The sequence below is a fragment of the Rhinichthys klamathensis genome, unplaced genomic scaffold, assembly GCF_029890125.1.
Source record: "Rhinichthys klamathensis goyatoka isolate OS25496 unplaced genomic scaffold, OSU_Roscu_1.1 h1tg000281l_1, whole genome shotgun sequence".
NCBI classification, from domain to species: Eukaryota; Metazoa; Chordata; class Actinopteri; order Cypriniformes; family Leuciscidae; genus Rhinichthys; species Rhinichthys klamathensis.
Window position 1 is genome coordinate 115,975 of NW_026606800.1, and position 20,848 is coordinate 136,822.

General features: G+C 39.1%; 1 protein-coding gene across 2 annotated transcripts; it reads right to left on the reverse strand.

Moving 5' to 3' along the window:
• Positions 1 to 1,951: 1,951 nt before the first annotated feature.
• Positions 1,952 to 20,838, reverse strand: hadhaa (hydroxyacyl-CoA dehydrogenase trifunctional multienzyme complex subunit alpha a). 2 transcript variants are annotated; one of them, XM_056269416.1, is made up of 20 exons: positions 20,742 to 20,838; positions 19,123 to 19,164; positions 18,972 to 19,042; positions 15,042 to 15,175; positions 14,823 to 14,961; positions 11,486 to 11,605; positions 11,304 to 11,406; positions 9,701 to 9,823; positions 9,484 to 9,602; positions 9,355 to 9,411; positions 8,784 to 8,893; positions 8,564 to 8,698; positions 7,619 to 7,790; positions 6,632 to 6,718; positions 6,397 to 6,537; positions 6,256 to 6,324; positions 5,087 to 5,282; positions 3,011 to 3,125; positions 2,767 to 2,912; positions 1,952 to 2,615 (listed from the first exon to the last, which is right to left on the reverse strand). In XM_056269416.1, exons 1-20 carry the CDS (start codon positions 20,800 to 20,802, stop codon positions 2,470 to 2,472), a joined length of 2,286 nt encoding a protein of 761 aa, XP_056125391.1. In that variant the 5' UTR covers positions 20,803 to 20,838; the 3' UTR covers positions 1,952 to 2,469. The 2 variants fall into 2 exon arrangements, with proteins under 2 accessions (XP_056125391.1, XP_056125392.1); XM_056269417.1 differs by lacking the exon at positions 19,123 to 19,164.
• Positions 20,839 to 20,848: the final 10 nt, after the last annotated feature.

Genomic DNA, 20,848 nt, shown 5'->3' on the forward strand with positions numbered 1-20,848 from the left:
TGCAGTATAGCAGCTGTAAAAAGACAATAGTTTCATTATTCAGCTCAAGTAAGTTCAGTGTTGATTCAGTTCAAAACCTGTTGTTTACCAATTATAAAACGAGTTCAATTCAGCTATAAGCAGATCTACAAAAGCGAACAGTGTTGTTATTCAGCTCTACACTAGTTCAGTGCTGACTCTTCAGTTCAATAAGTGTCTAATAATTTAAGTAAAATAATTTATACTGTTATTTTATTACAGTATTTGTTTTTATAATACAAAATGTAATGATAATCATTGAGAATAATTGGAATGGAATCACATTATTTTAATAAGAATTGAGGGGAAAATGTTCCTAAAATTCTGTGAAGAAAAAAAATATGCAAAATAAAACAGTTTTTGACAGGTTTGACAAGATTCACCCACTTAGGGCACAATTTTCTTCCTTCCACCTGCTCTCATACTGAGCCAATGTCATGCACACTGCAAATTAGCTTTTTAGAGACTTAAAGAGTTCAGTTCGTGATGTACACACTAATAAGAGCAGTGAGAGTTTACAGTCTAAAGAACACACTGTAATTAGGTGACTGTAATTAAGAGTTTACTAAACACAGCCCACACTGATGGAGGATGTGTGTGTGAGGTGAGTCAGAGCTGCTGAAATGAGAAGGTTTTAGCCTCATCTCTCTGTTTTTATTTAAATGTTTTATCAGCATTTCAGAAATGTTTATTTAACATTTTTCCCCTTTTTGTAGATGCATGTGTAGGCCTACTTTGAATAATATTTAACAGCGGTAGTGTTTCATTTGTACTGTAATTTCATCATGTATGATTTAATCCTGCTGGATCAACTACAGAAAAGAATAAATCAATAGTGCTCACTTGAACAAAGTAAATCATTGATGTACTTTTATCATATATGTTCTGATTGGAATAGCTTTTTTGCTTAGTGTATAATACCTTAATTGTTTGAAATTGGAACTATTTTGAACAGACAATTACGAAAGCTTGTTTCTGCCACAGAAAAAAAAAAGGTAATTGTGACTTTTAATCTCACAATTCTGACTTTTTTTCTCTCTCAGATTTGTATGAAGTCAGAATTGAAATCGAAAGGAACGGAAAAAGTCTGTCAGAATTGCTTGAAGTCAGACTTGTGAGAACTTGTTGAGAGCTTGTAAAAATTCTGTCTTTTCTCCCCTCAGAATTGGGCAATAACTCGCAATTGCGACTTTAGGCCTATATCTCAATAATTCCGAGAAAAGTCAGAATTGCGAGATGTAGGCTTAAACACAATTGCGAGGGTAATAGCGAGATATAAACTCGCAATTGTGAGATAAAAAGTCACAATTCATTTTGGGGCCAATTTTATTTATTTTGGTAGGATTTTTCTATTAATTTACGATGCTATAATGGCCCCTCCCAGTCAAAACAGTCAAGAGTAAAATAGCTGACAAAGCTAAAAATTAAATATCAATTCATATGCCCACATAATTAGATCCCTACCTTAGGGAGCGATGTGCATTTGTTTCTTGATTTCAGAAACAGACGAAAATCTTACTCAGCTCGAAGACGTGAGCGGTGTTTATATTTATAGATGATATTTGGTGGGCTTGTCAGTGTCAAATAGCCCAGCCGCCAATTCCCACTGATTGGGAGTTACCGCCAATTGGATGGAAATTATTTATTTTAAAATGTTTAAAATAGAATATAATAAACTCAATATACATTTATTTGTTAAATCAAAATTTTTTTTTTATTAATTAATTAATAAATTAATAATTAATGTATCCCCTAACATGCTCTGGGGCCCCACACTATGAAAATACCTGTACAGTATATACTTTGAATCAGTTTACACATACTGTATTTCAAACATATCAATGGGAGTACATATGAATACATTCTTTACTCTTTCAATTCGTTTTTCTTTACATACAGTAAAATGTAGGTTGGGTGTGAGAAGTAGATGCTTCCAGTCAAAATTCAAGTTTATTTTAGCAGAATCATATGCAAACATACAAACTACTATGCTATACAGAAATACAACAAATAATAACTGTGCAAAACTCCCTCTCCAGCTCAACTTGGAGATAATCTGAGGCACCTTGGTTAAAAAAAAAAAATGTAGCTGCAACATTCAGAATGTTTTTTTTACAGTGCTTTGCCGTGATTTTATGTGTACCTGAATGAATATTATACCGTGAAATTATTTAACGGTAAAAAAAGAAGTAAAAAAAGTTATTGGTGTTGACACCAAATCTCAATTTTACTGAGATTTTACATTGTTAACGTTTCTTTGATCACATAAACAAACTGACAAATTATGCACTGGCCAAGTTAGGAAAGTGCTGCTTTTTAAGCCAACAAATGATAAAACACAATTAAAGGATTTGTAAATGATGCCCTACTGTAAGTAAGTGAATGTGACTTTTCTTTTTTTTGATAAGATACCAAATGCTGAGATTAGAAAATTATAATGGCGGTGAATTTTCACTTGTGAAATCTCTTGCTGGGGTTCTTTGCGTGGTCGATGAGCAGCTGGCAGGGAGTGAACTGGTTACCATAAACCTCTTCAAAGCGCTTCATTTTCTGGACAAGTTTGTCTGCTCCGTATGAATCCACAAAACGGAACGGGCCTGAAATGTGGGAAACAAGAGGGTTGCCAAAGTTTACTTAGCAAATCCTTAATTATCCCCAGGCACAATGCGGTATGCCACAGGGTTAAGTGCTGGGCCCACATCATTTACGATAAATCATTTTAATTACAAAATGTGTAATGTCTGTTACCTCCCAAGCAAGGCGGGAAGCCAAGTCCAAACACGGCTCCGATGTCTCCCTGCACAGGGTCGGGCAGAATGCCTTCCTGTAGACACAGTACGGCCTCGTTCACAAAACGAGACATGAGTCTGTACTGAATATCCTCATCGGTGGAGCTAAAGAGGGACAGAGAGAAATATGAAGGGGGTTTTCCGAGGCAAATCAAGGTTTAGGATACTACAATCTGTGGCGTTAATCATGTAAACCAACTTACACAGCAGGGGGCGCTGTTAGCTTGAAGCTCTTAAGAATCTCTTCGGCTCCTGAGTTCACCGTCTTTTCTTTCGACTTGGCTCCATACACATAACAACCCTTTCCAGACTTGCGCCCTGAAGTGCACAGATATACATGCAATAACAATGTGAAAGCTGAATTGGAATATGACAAGAATAGTTAAGCTTTTTTTGCTGTAGTTTATAAAATTTAAAGTACCCCTGTAGTCAAACATGTTATCCCTTAAAACTCATCTTTGATCACCAAAATTACATATTTAAACGCTTTTTCCTGTGAATTTTTTCTTCTTCATGCCTTAAAATAGCTCGAATCCAACTCTTCACCCTTGCTTCATTTAGTTTACACGGTTCCATAATTATGCTAATTAGCCCCGCCTCCCCTCACTCACACCAGCTCAGAGATTCACTAGGTCAACTTACTGAGGTAAACGCTGCACAATGGTATCGCTCTTTACAACGTCGGACACATAACGGTAATTAATATGATTAGCCTTTTGCTTGACTATGTTATCAAACAGGTAATAATGTGTTGCTACTGTTACACAAACCATGTTCCAGTTCGCATCTCAGAGTCAGGCACCTGCCTTCTAACAATCATCAGAAACGCTTTGAACAACTCAGAACATCAGTGGAGAAAGGCATATAGTTCATCATAACATCATAATTTATATCATACACACGCTATATTGCTAAATCTACCCGATTTTTCAAATCAACAGAAAAATATACCGGGATAACCTGGCATCTCTCGAGACTCCCCTGCTAGTTCGCTGTTAATGATATGCTAAAGCATGCCGGCACATTGACGTGATTGGTTACAAGGTAGTTTGTGACGTCAGAAACACCAGCCATTTCAAACTGTGTTTTTGAGACGGTCTCTTTAGTTCACTGCAGTTTTAAAGAGATACTCAGCAATGGTGTTGACTTATGAATGTGCACTTATCTTAAAGCACATTAAAAACACCATATGGACATAAAAACAACATTAAAAACTGGATTTTCACTACAGGGTGAAAAAAAGTTGTTAAAAGGGATAGTTCACTTTGAAATTAATTTTTGGTATGTTTTAGCTTACCTCAAGGGCATCCAAGATGTAGGTGTCTTTGTTTCCGCAGTAGTTTAAATTTTGATATTTTTAGGTCAAACCGTTCTTGTCTGTCAGTCATATAATGCAGGTCTATGGTCACCACCTCAAAGAGCATGCACAGAGAAGTCCAAATTAAACATGATTTACTGACTCGTAAATGTAAGTACACACTGATGGCCTAAGACACGAAACGAGCGGTTTGTGTGAGAAAACGAACAGTATTTATATCGTTTTTACCTCTTGTTGTAAACACAGCCACGTCCAAGTGATCTGAGGGCGCGGGCGCTTCGGTCTGCGAAAGCACCGTAAGTGATCTCTCTGAAAAAATTCAACGTTGTCTGTTGATATATTGAAATCGTCTTCCATTGCGATTTCCTTTATATCTAAATATGTTTAGATCTTCACAGTGAAAGGTAACACTTCCGAAATCTGTGTAAACAATGAGTGACGTACACGTGCGAGAGATCACTTCCGGCGCTTTCCGGTGCTTGCGCAGACCGAAGCGCCCGCGCCCTCAGATCACTTGGACGTGGCTGTGTACAAGAGGTAAAAACGATATAAATACTGTTCGTTTTCTCACACAAACCGCTCGTTTCGTGTCTTAGGCCATCAGTGTGTACTTACATTTATGAGTCATTAAATCATGTTTAATTTGGACTTCTCTGTGCATGCTCTTTGAGGGGGTGACCATAGACCTGCATTATATGACTGACAGACAAGAACGGTTTGACCTAAAAATATCAAAATTGAAACTACTGTGGAAACAAAGACACCTACATCTTGGATGCCCTTGAGGTAAGCTAAAACATACCAAAAATTAATTTCAAAGTGAACTATCCCTTTAAGTCATTAGTTAGATGCACGTTCATTTTTGGGTGAAGTATCCCTTTAACTTGCTATCAAGGTTCTGTAAGACCGACAATTCTGACCATTCATGAAGATAAAGCTGTATGTAGTTTAACAGATGTACCTTTGAACCCCTTTTGGACCATCATCTTCAAGACCTCAACATTTCCTCCTCCGAATCGTGTTCCAAAAGCCTTGCCAAGATCCTCTGCAACATGAGCCGCCACGTCAATACCGACCTCGTCAGCAAGTGTCGCCGCACCGACAGGAAACCCGAATCCTGTTGTCAGGGAATCAAGTTTCTTGGGCCCAACTCCTTCCTGCAGTCAAAGTGATGACACAGGAAGATTAGAGTTGGCTCATAGAATAAAAATAGTTTTGAACAAACAGTCATATTTAATTATTGAATTAAAAAGCTGAATTAAATTGTCTGGTGCTTCACAAAGAGACCTTTTAACAGGGTTTGTACAGATACTGTATAATCAAATTCCAGGACTTTTAAGGACTTTTCAAGCACTACTTTTTTGGTTTTCAAGGACTTCAATCAGAGATCTCACTTATCAAACAATATCTTTATTATCTTTCAAATTCTAAAAAAAATTAAATAGATAAAGCAAAATAAACTAATAAAACAAAATCGTACAAATAAAGTGCAGCACATGCAATTGCCCTTAAATGGATATTATAAGAAAGATATCGCTTCCCTTATTCAAATTGATCTCCCCCGCCCCCTAGAAATATATGAATGAAAGCTGTATCATATACTTGGATATTTATGAGCAATATCATGCTCATAGTCATGCGAATTGGCTCTATATATATAACAGACAGGGTGCAGCATTAATTTTGTGTGAAAAGATTGTTTTATCTATAAAATTAAACACTTGTTTCACATATCTTGTCTTTCAATAATTCAAGCACTTTTCAAGTACTTTTCCATAAATATGGCTATTTTCAAGGGTTTTCCAGGACGTAAATTTCAGAAAGTCAAATTAAAGCACTTTAAGCACCTTGTACGAACCCTGTTTAAACACCATGTCAACATCAAGGTTATCTTCATGGCGATAACAAAGTGTATAAGTCACACAGTTAACAAAAATCTATACAAAACATTGAAGATGAATACAAGAAAATTCTAAAATACATTCAGGTGATACGTTAAATACATCATTTAGGGTGTGTTCACACTTGTAGTTCGGTTCGTTTGGTCCGGACAAAAAAATAAAAAAATTTATTCCTGGAACAAATAAAAATACTTTTTTGCATTAGCTATTCAAACATCTAGGAATTTACCTGCAGCGCACGAACGGCCTCGGCTAACATGGGCGCCAGACAACGAGTGGTGTAAAACCCTGGACCGTCCTGTTAAAATATACACAGTCACTCACTGATGCCTGATGAACACTGAAAACATGTAACAGAACGTGTTCTTACCCCCACCACTATGATGACCTTCCCCTGTTTAAGTCCCACGGCCACGGCAGATGCTGTTGTGTCTTTAGATGTTTTATCTGTGGTGATGATTTCCAGCAGTTGCATTTTATCCACAGGAGAGAAATAATGCATGCCGATCACCTATATAACACACATGTAGTTCAGCATAAAGACTTTAGCAATAAATCACTCCTTCAGAACTGACCAATGACAATTAAAACACACACATGCGCACCTTTTCAGGTCTCCTGCTGGCTGCTGCGATGTCTTTGATGGGCAGAGCGGATGTGTTGGTGGCAAAGACACAGTGAGGAGGAATCACCTGCACACAGGACATGTATGGTCAGTAGTGTACACCAGTGGTTCCCAACCTTTTTTTGTCTGAGACCGCCTTTTTCCCCAAGAAAATATTTTAGGGCCCCTCTTCACATTTAATGAAATTATCGCTCTTGTAAGCTTGCAGCAAGGATGACAAAATATGTTGTTTTCAAACAAACAGTATGTTTATGCACAAATAATAGCCTTTAATATTGAAAATACAATGACAAAAACATCAGTAGGCCCTTTGTAATTAAAAAACATAAGCCTAGGAGAAGCCTATATATTGGCCCTATTTGAAATCCAAAAACAAAAATATTCACTGGTGTGTAGGTAAAAAAAAGAAAGAATAAAGGCTATTACTAAATGACTGCTGTCTAGGGCCTCAATACTTGCAAGTTATTTGTGAGGCTTTATTTTTTACGCTTTTGGCGCCATAGCGAGCGATAATAAACGTGCGTTTATTAACAGAATAATGCGTCTTTCGGAAGAACATTGTAGCCGGAACTACTTCTCTCTGTGTACGTCTATGACGAGTCACGCAGGTACTGGGCTACTCCGCAGCGGCAGCGATCCGAACCAGTGTAAAATAGTCCTAATGTAAACACTTATTATAGGTGTACCATAGTGGTTCAGGATAAGACAAAAACACGGATTGAAAAATGGATTCATGATGAACTCGCTCGTTATATAAATTTTGTAAATTTTGAACAGAAAAAAGTTAAGGACTTTTATTTAATGCTCATTGCTCAAACCTTTCAAAATATGACCCGACCCCCAACAGAGCTCGCGAAGGCCCCCTTGTGGGCCGCGACCCCCCTGTTGGGAACCGATGGTGTACACGACTAGAAACGTACCAGCACGCCTGTATAATCGCACTCAACAAACACAAAGCTGAACTTACGGCCTCAACCTCCTTCACCACTTTATGTTTGATTGACAGGTCCTCAAACACGGCTTCAATGACCATATCCACATTCTCGAAACCACGGTAGTCCAGCTGTCCCGACAGCAAGGACATTATCCCATCTCTCTCAAACGTCGTCAGACTCTTCTTTTTTGTTTTGTCGTTAAGCCTGAGAAAGAAACAATGAAATGTATTTATTAGGTTTAATATAAGTTATACATATATCAATTTAAATGTAAACATATATTTAATATATTTGTATATGGTGAATATTTAAACATTTTAAACCTGTTATTTCATCTTAGCTCAACATGGAAAACATTTATTTATTTTGTATTACTTTTATAGATTTTAAAATTTACAATATATATATATATATATATATATATAAAGTGTTTTATAAAAAATAAATATAATATATTAACACAAGAAAATAATAAAACGTATTTTAGCAAGTATTTTTTTTATATGCAAATAAGTGTATAGAAAATGCACTTACAAAGGGACCTTTCTAGCCAAAATATCTACAAAAAAAATGTATTCACAATAGAAATATCCATGATTTTATTCTAGGCTTGGAAATCACAATAAAAAAACAAACAAAACTCTTGATATTTCCAGGATTGCCATTACTGTGTGAACACTTATATATTATAAGGGGATACCTTCAATAGTTTGATATTTTCATATTTGTATTTATTTTTGGCTTAAATTTTAAAAGATTTTCATGACCATCTCTGAACAGAAAGATCACCGCACTGACATCTGGTGGCTCTCAGCTCTAATTGTTTCTTTCTAATGTCATGGAGTGCAGCGCCCTCTGCTGCCTCACACTATAACCTGCAGCTGATGTCGCCAAGTCAAGTGGGTTTGAAAAACAAACTGCTGTGTACTTGTATATTATATCTGTCATGATAATATCTCTGTGTGTGCTACACCAACCCCTTGTACACCTGTTGTTGACCTCTGGCAAGTCCTTCCTGTGTTGTGTCCTTTAAGATGGTGAACACACCCTTGTCTACCGTTACCTGGGCAACGCCTGCTCCCATAAGCCCCGCCCCCAGGACAGCCAGCTTTCTAAAAAAAGAGTCAATAGCACAATCAGTTATTACACCCATGTCCTGATGACATCATATCACTAAGCCCCTCCCATTAGACGTACTTCACATCTCTCTCCGGGTGCCCAAAGTGGTTCTTTTTGCAGGCCACCTGACCATGATACAGGCCAATCAGGGCTCTAGACTCTGATGTCATGGCCAGCTTGCCGAAGTTCTAGAAAACAGACAAGACGAGCTGCATGAATCAATTATGCTGAAGTTATTTTAAGTAAACCTGTGAAGCCTAACATATGAAATAATATTATTACAATTATTACCTTTATTTAACCAGGAGAAAAGACTCACTGAGATTAAAATCTCTTTTACAGGAGAGTCCTGGCCAAGATAGGCAGCCGAGTTTGCATATACAATTAATCATCAAAGTTACAACATACAACACAATCCAAAACCAAAAAAAATCAAAAACATGCAACCGGTTAAAAACATTTACACACCATTAATTTACTCTTGATAGCTTTTTCTTTACTAAAAAAGAATAAGCTATCAATCAAATGACAGAAGGCATTGTGTGCAAATTTTTGCTCATGTTGATCATTTAGAGGCCTTTGCATATTAAATTAGTAAAACCCTGAAATCTGATTGGATGTGCCACGTTCAGGAAGGGATGACACTGACCTGAGATTCAGTCTGATATCCAGCAGCGTTTCCTTTTTCAATGCCCGTCTGAACACACTAAAAACACACAAATACTTGTGAGTTCACGAGCGCCTGAGTGTACGTGTGCCTGTGCACGTGTGCGTTTACCTCTATAATCTTCAGTGGTGCAGGATAAAGCCCTTTACTCTGTTTCATGACTTTACTGTGGACAGTTTTGTAGATCTGTTTCCTGACCGGCGGCAGACCCATTATAAAATCCTGCACCTCTGGAAAAACAGATTATAAAACAATAAAAAGGCCTTTAATAAACAGACATGTCAAGAGTCTGTCATATCTCATCTCGACACTGATGTGTTTGTCTTACTCTGCACGAGTCCTTTCTTCTTTTCCATGGTGACTTTTTTACCAGCGAGACCTTTAGCAAAATCAACAGCCACTTCCTCCAGATACTCGATGGTCCTCTCTTCTGGACTCTTCAGTCCTGGACCTGCCACATAAAACACAAACACGTTATCTACGCGGCCAATTCTGCACTGCTGCAGCTTTTAATCTTTCCTCTGAAGTCCACTTTAAAAGCTAGTCAAGGTTGCTTGCATCAGTTTGCAAGACAAACTGACTTTTTAATTAACCAGACTGTTGTTGCTTCTGAACCTTCCCCTCCAGTCAATAATTTTATCCCTTAAAACTCATCTTTGATAATCAAAAGGACATATTTAAACCTTTTTTTCCAGTGAAAATAATTTCTTCATGTCTTAAAATAGCTTGAATGTCACTTTAAACCCTTGCTTAATTTAGTTTAATTTAAGTTGAACTAAAACTGAAATACAAGTAAATGAAACTTAAAGGAGTAGTTCACTTTTGAAAAAACTTTTGCTGATAATTTACTCACCCCCATGTCATCCAAGATGCCTATGTCTTTCTTTCCTCAGTCGAAAAGAAATTACGGTTTTTGATGAAAACATTCCAGGATTTTTCTCCATATAATGGACTTAAATGGGAACCATACGGTCCAAGGTCCAAAATACAGTTAATAACAGTTTCAGATGCAGCTTAAAATGTCTTTAAACGACACCAGACGATGAATAAGGGTCTTATCATGCGAAACGATCGCTCATTTAAAAAATAAATAACAACGTTTAAGTTTTATAAGCTCACATGCTAGCCTTTCTCTGTTCTGTGTGACTCTCCTGTTCGAACTCGTTCATCAAAATGAACAAATATTTTTTCGAGTCATTTGATTCATTTAACGACCGAAATGAACGAATTGACTCGGAAAAAGATTTGTTCATTTTGATGAACGAGTTCGAACAGGAGAGTTACACAGAACAGAGAAAGGCGAGCATGTGAGCTTATAAAACTTAAACGTTGTTATTTATTTTTTAAATGAGCGATCGTTTTGCATGATAAGACCCTTATTCATCGTCTGGTGTCGTTTAAAGACATTTTAAGCTGCATCTGAAACTGTTATTAACTGTATTTTGGACCTTGGACCGTATGGTTCCCATTTAAGTCCATTATATGGAGAAAACTCCTGGAATGTTTTCATCAAAAACCGTAATTTCTTTTCGACTGAGGAAAGAAAGACATAGGCATCTTGGATGACATGGGGGTGAGTAAATTATCAGCAAAAGTTTTTTCAAAAGTGAACTACTCCTTTAAACTTATGTCATTTAGTCGCGATGGCAGCATTTCTCAATTTCATTTCATAAGTTAAAATTTTTCATCTTAAATTATCTTTTATTTCAGCTTCAAGTAACAAAACAATTTTTAATAGTTTTAGTCTTAGTTAACAATAACAAAACTCTTCTGGAAAGGAAGTTATGCCTATAAACACTATTTTTAACTTTATTATCATTTAAAAACAAAGCAGGTGTTTTCCATGATAACACCTCCTTGAATATATTTACATGATTGATCTGTGATAGAGGGACTGTTTATTTATTTATTAACATAATTGATTAAATCACCCAGAGGATCCACCAGCTGATGTACGAGCCCCATTTTTTGGGCTTTATCTGCCCTTATGTTCCTGCCGGTCAGCATCATATCAAACGCAGTGGGAAGGCCGACCTAAGACACACAAACATCATTATGAAACATACAACCCTTCAGAGTTAGGGAGCGGTTAGGGAGCATTAGTAAATCTCACCATTTTGGGCAGCCTCTGAGTGCCTCCAGCCCCGGGCAGAAGTCCCAGCATCACCTCTGGGGTGCCCAGGATCGTCTTCTTACTCTTAGTGGCCAGACGGTACTGACATGCAATGGCAAACTGAAAGAACAATAGAAATGAGAACCATGGGTGAATTTAAAGGAAGGTTTATTGTCTCATTTAAAGGTTGTATTAGAGATTTCAGGCCTAAAAAAGGCCCAAACATAAATGACCGGCAAAAATACGCATCTCTGTAGGCAGCCTAGGCTCTGAGATCTGCACACAAAAACAATTGGTTTCACCAACCACTCAAAACCAAAATAAATAGTGTTCCAACCAATCACCGACATGGGTTCGTTGATAGACGCTGGCTTCTTCTTCAGCTCCGACTTCGCGTGCAGCCGTGCACGAGCGGAAAACCTCACAACACCCGCCCCCTGTCGGTGATTAGTTGGAACACTATAGAGCATCACAGTCCCGCCCACAGCCCGAGAGAGCTTAGGAGCAGGAAGTAAATTAACCATTCATTTCTCCCATTGACGTTTTGGAAAAATCCGTATCTAAAGAGTTTTAGAGCATGTCTGAGGATAACCAGCTACGGTTGAACTCACAAGCATACAACATATCATTTCAATTGAAAAAACGAAGAGAAAATCCAAAAAAAGTAAAAGGTACAAGACTGTGTACATATTTTCATTTCCGAGCGAAGGAACTACTCATCCCATAAACCAAGGCTAAGGCCACGCCCCCTTGGCGGGCTCTGACGTGTAATGACGTAGGGCTAGCTCATTGGTCGCACGTCAGAGGCGCCCGCGCCATTGGATGTGCAGTTGCCGCAGCACAGCCTATGAGCGAGCCAGACGCTCAATGTGCTAGCTGTGCAGCTGCAAATGCGTTTTACATATAAGCTTCAGTAAATCGAGGAAAAGGAGTTTTTTTGTAGGTCTTGTCCCTCATGCTGGCCCTTACAAAACCCACAAGCTGACCCTTGGACACGCTACACTCAACTACATGACCCGATTTGAAGTGGTTTTCACCCCTTTGAACACTTTTGTTTTCCTCCTTGAAAAAAGCCATCATGGCAGCCAAGGAGATCATGATTGCACTGATTAGTGTACCGTGCAAAAACGCAACACAGTAGTGCTGGGCGGTAAACCGGTTCATACCGAATACCGGTGTTTATTTTTGTTATGATATTAATTTTTAATATACCGCAATACCGGTGTATGACGCTTTAATAACGATCGGAACGCGGCGCGCCACTGTTTGAGAGGGTCCCTTTTCACTCTTGCACTCTGTGGTGATGCATGTGTTACTAAGCGTGACTGTGAAGATGGATAGGTTAAACTATAATTGATAGCTGTCAAATTATATTACAGTGTTTCCCATACATTGGTTCACAATATCAACACAGCCTTTTGGAAAATCTATTTGTGGTTGGCATTGACATCGTTGAATAAACATGAGCACTGCACGTTTCAAAGTCAAAAAACGCGGCACGGGTGTTTTTATATGAATATATCTGAAGTGAACTAACGGTCTTTAGAAAAGTTTCTTTGTTATTACGATTATTGAATCTTTCTTTATCTTTCCTGATAAAGCAGCGTTTATGTGCATCGCGCTGTTTTGTGTACAGCCGTTACCGTGGAAACCGCTGTTTCTGCCGCTCCTAAAGCGCCTCCTGCTAGCACCTAATGTAAACAGCCTTGCAAACCTGTATTAATACTAGTGTGGATTTTTTTCTACAATATTCATTCATGACACTAAAATAGGGCATTCTAAGTCAATCTACTGCAGTATTTCCTCTCTCACTCAGTAGAAAATGTGGTTAACCCAGTCATGCTTAGGGAAAAAAATACCGCCATATACCGTGAAACCGTGGTATGATTTTGAAAAATACCGTGATATGGATTTTTGGTCATACCGCCCAGCACTACAACATAGTTTTTTTTTTTTTTTGTCTTTTTTATTAATGATCTTCAGTCTTCACGGACATTCGCAGGGTTTAACCAGACAGTTACACGACTTCCACCAATCAGATGCATCACTATGGGATTGTGGGTAATGAAGTACTTATCCAAGACATCGCGAATAAAAAGCATTTATCTCAAAACAAGGTTAGTGCCCCATGAACTTTTGGCGTTTATATGAGCATATACAATCGCTTAGTACAGCCGTAGCTGGTTTTAAGTCTACCATGTATGGTTACGTTTTTATGGCTTATACCCCAACTGTCAATGGAGAAATTGTATTGAATTCTTACTTCCGGCACCGACTGTGGGCGGGACTGTGATGCTCTATTTATTTTGGTTTTGAGTGGTTGGTGAACCCAATTGTTTTTGTGTGCAGATCTCAGAGCCTAGGCTGAGATTAGATGAATGTGATCATTTATGTTTGGGCCTTGAAATCCCTGATACAACCTTTAATATTATTAAAGACGGCATGTTATCATATGACACTGTTCTGTATTAAGCCCGTTAACACCAAGAACGGTAAATATATAAATATATCTATAACGATAAGTATATTAGCGTCCACACCACCGGACGATATATCGCTCTGTTTATTACAAGCGCGCGCTGTAGTTTTGTCATCTGCCGCTTTAAATGCTCGAGCTCTTTAAAGCAGGATGGATTCCGATTGGCTGTCAATGTTTTTAATCTTTACTCAGCTGGAAAAAAGTGATTCCAACTATATTGTTTCTCTGTCCTGTTTTCGTTACAGCTGTGGTGTGGAGTCTTCTTTTGTATTTTGAACGATATTAGAACTATATCTTTATCGTGATAGTTATCGTTCATGGCGTGAACGAACCTTTATTCAATATACAAATAAAGGAAACATCTGACTTAAAAATAATGCTGAATTATAATACCTTTTTGTTTCGTTTTTTATTGTATCTTTAACTATTTATACACTTCTTAACTGTGAGTTAATTTAGTATTATTTATGTACTATTAGAGTATTTATTATTATTTTTAGTAATTATATTATTTTTAGTAATTCTGTTATGTACTTATGTCATTTTTATTTCAAGTTTTTATTTTTTCCTACATAGCTTTAATTATTAATTTCGGTTTTAGAAATTTTAGTTTCTCAACTTAAACGTATTTATTTCAGATAGTTGCCAAGGCAACAGTTCTAATTTTCAAAAAAATTTCATTAAAATATAGATTTTATTTATGCTTTATTTTAATTACTGACAAATGTTATTCGTTTTTAGTTAACAATAACATCACTGCTGTTCACACAGTTAAAGGCCTCTCAAAAATTATTTATTAAAAACACATAAGAGTGAAATAATACAAGTGAATATATAAACACATGATCATGTGCTGACCTCCAATCCACCGCCCAGACAGGAGCCGTTAATAGCAGCCACAATAGGGATGGGGGATTTCTCAATCTGGTCAAACATCTTCTGTCCTTCCTGCGACAGTGATGTCACTTCCTCCGCTGTGCTGCATGCCTGAATCATACTGAAAGATGAAGATAATGATGAATATGAGCCTCTATAAAAGGTCTAATCAATCTGCGTGTGTGAGAGTCTGTGTGGTACTTGATGTCGGCTCCTGCGATGAAGCATCCTGGTTTTCTGGATATGAGGACGGCGCTCTTCACTGCTGAATTCCCCCAAATCTCATTCATCACCTCCGTCATCTCTGCCTGCATCTGCTTGGACAGAGTATTCACCTACAAAACACACACTAATTATATACAATCTCAGGTCAAAAGTTGGTAAAGGAACAGCCCACCGTTTTTTTTAAATAGGGGTTAAATCATACTCGTGTACTCATTGTGAATACACAGGTCACAAGAAGAAATACGTTTTTTTTCTTTTTTGATCACTTTTACTCACGACATGCTATCCGGCAACAAAGGATTCCATTCATTATGCTAAGCTAAGCTAGCGGCGGCGCAGCCAAACTAAGACAATGCATGCACTGAGACAAAAATGCGTTTTCCCCACCTATCTAGATGTAGGGGAGACGTCGAATATCTATTCGAATCTATTTTAAAAAAAGGTGGCGTGTTTCTTTAAGATTTTTTAAATATTTCTGAAAGAAGGCCCTTCTGCTGACCAAGGCTGCATTTGTTTGATGAAAAATACAGTAAAACAGTAATATTTTGAATGATTACTACAATTTAAAACAACTGTTCCCTTTCAGTCGCTCACGTTCGACGTAGTCGACGTGTCGATTGATTGGGATCACGCTTAGAGAGACCGTCATCTTCGAGTACTATTAAAACGAGCCAAAGAAATTGGCGTGCGTGAAATGCATCACACACTCCGCCCCCGCGCCGCGGGTATAAATACGGAAGTGGATGCACGCACTAGTTGTCTTTCACTTCGGAGCCGATCGTCTTTGATGTCTCTGAAGAGTGGCCATGTACAAAGGGCATGCTTTAACGGAGGCCTGGGCGACCTCCGACTGCATTGGTATTCGTTACCTCGAGTTGGCAGTTCACCTCGCTTTGAGCCACCGCTGCTCAGCGAGCTGGTACTGGTCTGAAAGGACAACATCGCGACCGTTGGGCTAAGCTTCCCTCGCATGTCACAACTCGCCCGTCACCTCCTCCTTGGAGTCAGGAGCTTCTGAGGTCGCTTCATTCCACTATAAAATTCTTCCAGCCTGCTCAATCGTGCCGCCAACGAGCCTCACGACAGCTATGGCCAGGGAGAGTGGAGACTCCAATCCCCTGGCGGTCCAGCTGGGCAGGGACCACTTCGGGGCCACACAGTTGCATCTGTTGCCCCTCCGGACTCGTCCCTCTGCCAGTTGTGTTTCTGTCTGAGCGGACATCCCTTGGATAGACACTGGCTTTCAGCTGACCCCGGGGCCCAGCAGAAATGCGTTCCCCAGTGAGCCTTCTAAGAAAGTGGCTATGCGATTCATTATCGCTTGGCGCTGCTCAAGTTCAGTGATGTTCATCACACTCAGGTGTTGAGCAGAAATGCTCCTGAAGCTCAGTGAATTATCACATCTAGTGTTGAGCAGTGCTCCTGTCTTGTGCGTGCATTTCGCTTGCACCTACTGTGCTAAGTCAGGAGTGGAACAGGTCTTGATAGTTGCCCCTTTTTTGGCCCAACCAGATCTAGTTCCCTCGACAGCCTTCCAGCCTTCCTGCCTTCCTGGGCATGATGGCACCCGCGTTCAAAGAACTGGACGGGGAGGTTCAGGTCGCTATCACAAGGATATGTGGTAGTGACCATCACTTCTGCAAGCACCCCCTTAAGATAAGGCAGTTGTGCTTCGCTAGTTAGAAGTGGAACCTATTCGTTGAATGAGTCTTCTCTCCGTGAGGAGATCCTGAGAGCGTTCGGTCATTTCAGTGCTCTCTTTCCTGCAAGTTGGGTTGGAGTAGGCTGTTCCTTCACCCTCAATATGATACAAACATCATATGCAGAAGTATGGGAAGCACGTCCTGATCGTCAGGTTCCTGAGGGAGCAAGGGTCATCCCTGCGCCCCCCTTTATCCTCTTGGGCCTGTCTCTGGTGCGATTGCAATCAGAGACCGCCCCTGAGCCACTGCAGGCAGTGAGTTAAAAATTCTGTTTTTTACAGTTCTCCTGCTCACAGGGTCTCTTCTAGAGGGTAGGGACTTGCTCGCTTTCGGTCAACGACTTGTGCCTGGAATTCGGGCCGGCTAACTCTCACTAGCTGAGACCCCGGCCTGGATATGTGCCCAAGGTTCCTACCTCTGCCTTAAAAGGACCAGGTGGTGAGCCTGCAAGCGCTGCCTGGAGGAGGCAGACCCAGCCTTGGCTTTCTCTGTCCGTCCGCTTCATTGCGGGGTTACGTGCACAGAACGCAAGCCATAGGACCTCAGATCAGCTCTTATCTGTTAAGGAAATCAGCAGAGAGGGAAGGCTGTTTCCAAGCGAGGTTGGCCCACGGATGTGGCTGCCTTCATCTTGGTGAATTCCCGAGATGCACATGTCCACTTAGGTGGTGAGCTCCTTTTAAATGAGAGTGTGCTCCTGCTTAGGCGTTGACACAGAGTGCTTCGATGACAGATATTCTAGAGTTGAGGGCTGGGCGACACCTTAGCCGAACCGCTGCTTCCCATGGGCTCCCTTCACATGAAGCCAGTTTCACTGTAAGCCCGGTTCGTTGTGTTGGCTTGCTGCGCCATTCCGCTCCTATGGACTGGATACGTGCGCAATTCTTGCTCCAGTTGAGTTCCCCTTTTTTAGCCGAACCCTGTCGAGTTCCTCCATACCCTTCGGCAACGGACATGGCGGAATGTCCGAAGCCAGGCCTATCACTCGTATGCACTGGTGGAACCTGTGTTAGGCTGGGTCCATATGCTGTGATCCCTACGGCGATCCCATATGTGTATTTTTCCACAGTACGGCTCCCTGCGGCGAGCCCGTGTCTTCCCTTGGAAGAGCCTGCTCTGCCGTCACTGTTCGGTTGAGTCTCCCCCTGTTAGGCTGGAGCCACCCCAGTAACATTCCATATGTTGTACTGCCCGGTCATCCGCCCAGTTCATATGTGTATTCTCCACATGTTACCTCCCTTCGGGCAGGATGTGGCTTCCGCGGCGTCCCTTCCTTCCATGTTCAGGGAACGCTTTCCCAGTGGTCCTGTAGGAACAGCAGTGACTTCCCTGGCCTAAGCCCTGTCCCTTCCCCTAATTGCGGGGGGATCTGGAGGCTTTTGTCTAGGCGCTGGAAGGTATGTAAGGTCTCGGTTACGTATGTAACCCTCGTTCCCTGAAGGAGGGAACGGAGACGTAGTCCCGTAGCCACTATTGCTGGACCACCGCTGACTCCGAGTTACGCTCGGCTCCTCAGCGAAAAACAACTAGTGCGTGCATCCACTTCTGTATTTATACCCGCGGCGCGGGGGCGGAGTGTGTGATGCATTTCACGCACGCCAATTTCTTTGGCTCGTTTTATAGTACTCGAAGATGACGGTCTCTCTAAGCGTGATCCCAATCAGTCGACACGTCGACTACGTATCCGTTCCCTCCTTCAGGGAACGAGGGTTACATACGTAACCGAGACGTTTTCTATTGGAATATATTTAAAATGTAATTTATTCCTGAAATGACAAAACTGAATTTCCAGCATCATCACTCCAGTCTTTAGTGTCACATGATCCTTCAGAAATCACTCTGATATGATGATTTGCTGCTCAAGAAACATTTCTGATTATTATCAATGTTGAAAACAGTTGTGCTGCTTCATATTTTTGCAGAAACTGTGAGAAATTGTTTTTTTTTCAAGATTCTTTAATGAATAGAAAGTTCAAAATAACAGCACTTATTTAAAATAGAAATCTTTTGTAAGATTATACATTTCTGTACTGTCACTTTTGGTCAATTTAATGCATCTTTGCTGAATAAAAGTATTCATTTCTTTAAAGAAATGTGTACTTACCCCAAACTTTTGAACAATAAATAAGACTTTGATCAAAACTTTTAATAAATAAACACTGGCATTATTACATCAGAGGAATCATGGGAGAACAGAACACACCTTTGAGTTTGGATCATTGATTCGTACCACAGCAACATTATCTTTGACTTCATAACTGACATGGGTGCGAGCTGCAGACAGAGACAAATGAGTGATTCAAAAGAAATCATTAAACATATTTCTATTCATCAATTCTGTTTTTAACAGTTACCCAGCACAGCTGATGATACGGATAGACTTCTCTGTCCATGACCTATGACCCAAAAACATAAATAACAAGTCTAAAGTTACACATGAAACATCCATGAGAAAGTCACATTTCCTTTTAACGAAGTAATATTTGTGAATATTGTATCAGAAAAAAGCTGGTTTGTGTTTATGAAGTGATTTCTCTTATTCTGTAGCTTATAAAATGCAGCTCAGCTGTAAATTAAAAAATATCCCATGTTAATAAGAAACATAAACTGTGTTATGTTAATACCTCTGAATAAGCTCTGCTTAAAGTTTTTTGGCCCAAACAGATTATAATCAATATTTTATTGAATATATTACAGTATAAATCGTAAGATCAATATGTTGCACACCACACAGCAGTCTTAAAGATTATATATTTAATTAAATATGGGGTCTCTGTTTAAATCCAACATCTTTGGCCTAGAATCTAATTGTCGTTGCGCTTTGCCCCAGTTCCCCCATACAACCCCACCCGTCACATTCACATGACCAAACACACACTGTGTGTGAGTACACATGTCTGTGTGTCCAATCAGAGGTCAGTAGGTCATAGAAAGTTTGTATTAGTTAAAATAATACTAAAGAAATCATAAACTTACAACAAACATTGAACGAATTCACATCAATATACATTAATTATTATAATTGTAATATAGCTGTTGATTAAACAGGTTTTAAAGGCTTTTATTAAAACCGATTATTGACAATTGATGCTACATGTATAACATCATAAAATATATAGGCTAATGACTTGTTTGTTTTTAAAATAAGTATTTTATGCTCATCAAGGCTGCATTTATTTGATCAAAAATACAGAAAATATTGTACAGTAATATTGTGAAATATTATTACAATTTAAAATAATGGTTTTGAGTATACTTAAAAATATAATTTATTTCTGTGATGCAAAGCTGAATTTTCAGCATAATTACTCCAGTCTTCAGTGTCACATGATCCTTTAGAAATCATGCTGAAAATTCAGCTTTGCATCACTGAAATAAATTGTATTTTAAAGTATTTTAAAATAGAAAACCATTATTTTAAATTGTAATAATATTTCCCAATATTACTGTTTTTTCATCAAATAAATGCAACCTTGATGAGCATAAGAGACTTCCTTCAAAAACATTAAAAATAGTAATGTTTCCAAAATGTATGTATATATAAATAATAATGCAAATAACAGAACGTCTCTTAAATTGTTTAAAGGAGCATCTGTATTTTTCTTTTTTAATGATTTCACAGAAACTGTAAACACAGTTGGATGGTAACCTGTCACACACAGGTTACCTGTTAGGATGGTAACCTGTTAGACAACTAATTTTGTATTACTAATCGTATATAATTATAATTTAAAATGTTATACACATTACACCATTATTACTATAGTTACATTTGCTCAACTGTGACCCACTGACCAGTACTGTAAAAACTAGGTGAAAGTTCAATCATGCAGGTCACCTCATTCTCTCTTCTATTAGCGCTTTGTAAGTGTGGTTAGGACTCTTAACTACACTTAAAGGCACTAATAACGGATATACAAGTACAATATAATTTATATGCACATTAATACGTTTATGAATATAAGTGTGTCACCTGTGACAGTTTTCGCGGCTGAACAGCAGCTCCGCGACAACAGTAGTCTTGCGCTCGCCATCCTTCTCAAATACGACGTCACTGTCAGCGCGCGTGTACGCACTGCA

Coding starts and splice junctions, on each gene's coding strand:
- hadhaa (XM_056269416.1), bottom strand. CDS start 20,802: ATGGCGAGCGCAAGACTACTGTTGTCGCGGAGCTGCTGTTCAGCCGCG. Junction 11,606..14,822: donor GTCTGGGCGGTGGATTGGAG/GTCAGCACATGA, acceptor TTGTTCTTTCAG/TTTGCCATTGCATGTCAGTA. Junction 9,412..9,483: donor CACCACTGAAGATTATAGAG/GTAAACGCACAC, acceptor GTGTGTTTTTAG/TGTGTTCAGACGGGCATTGA.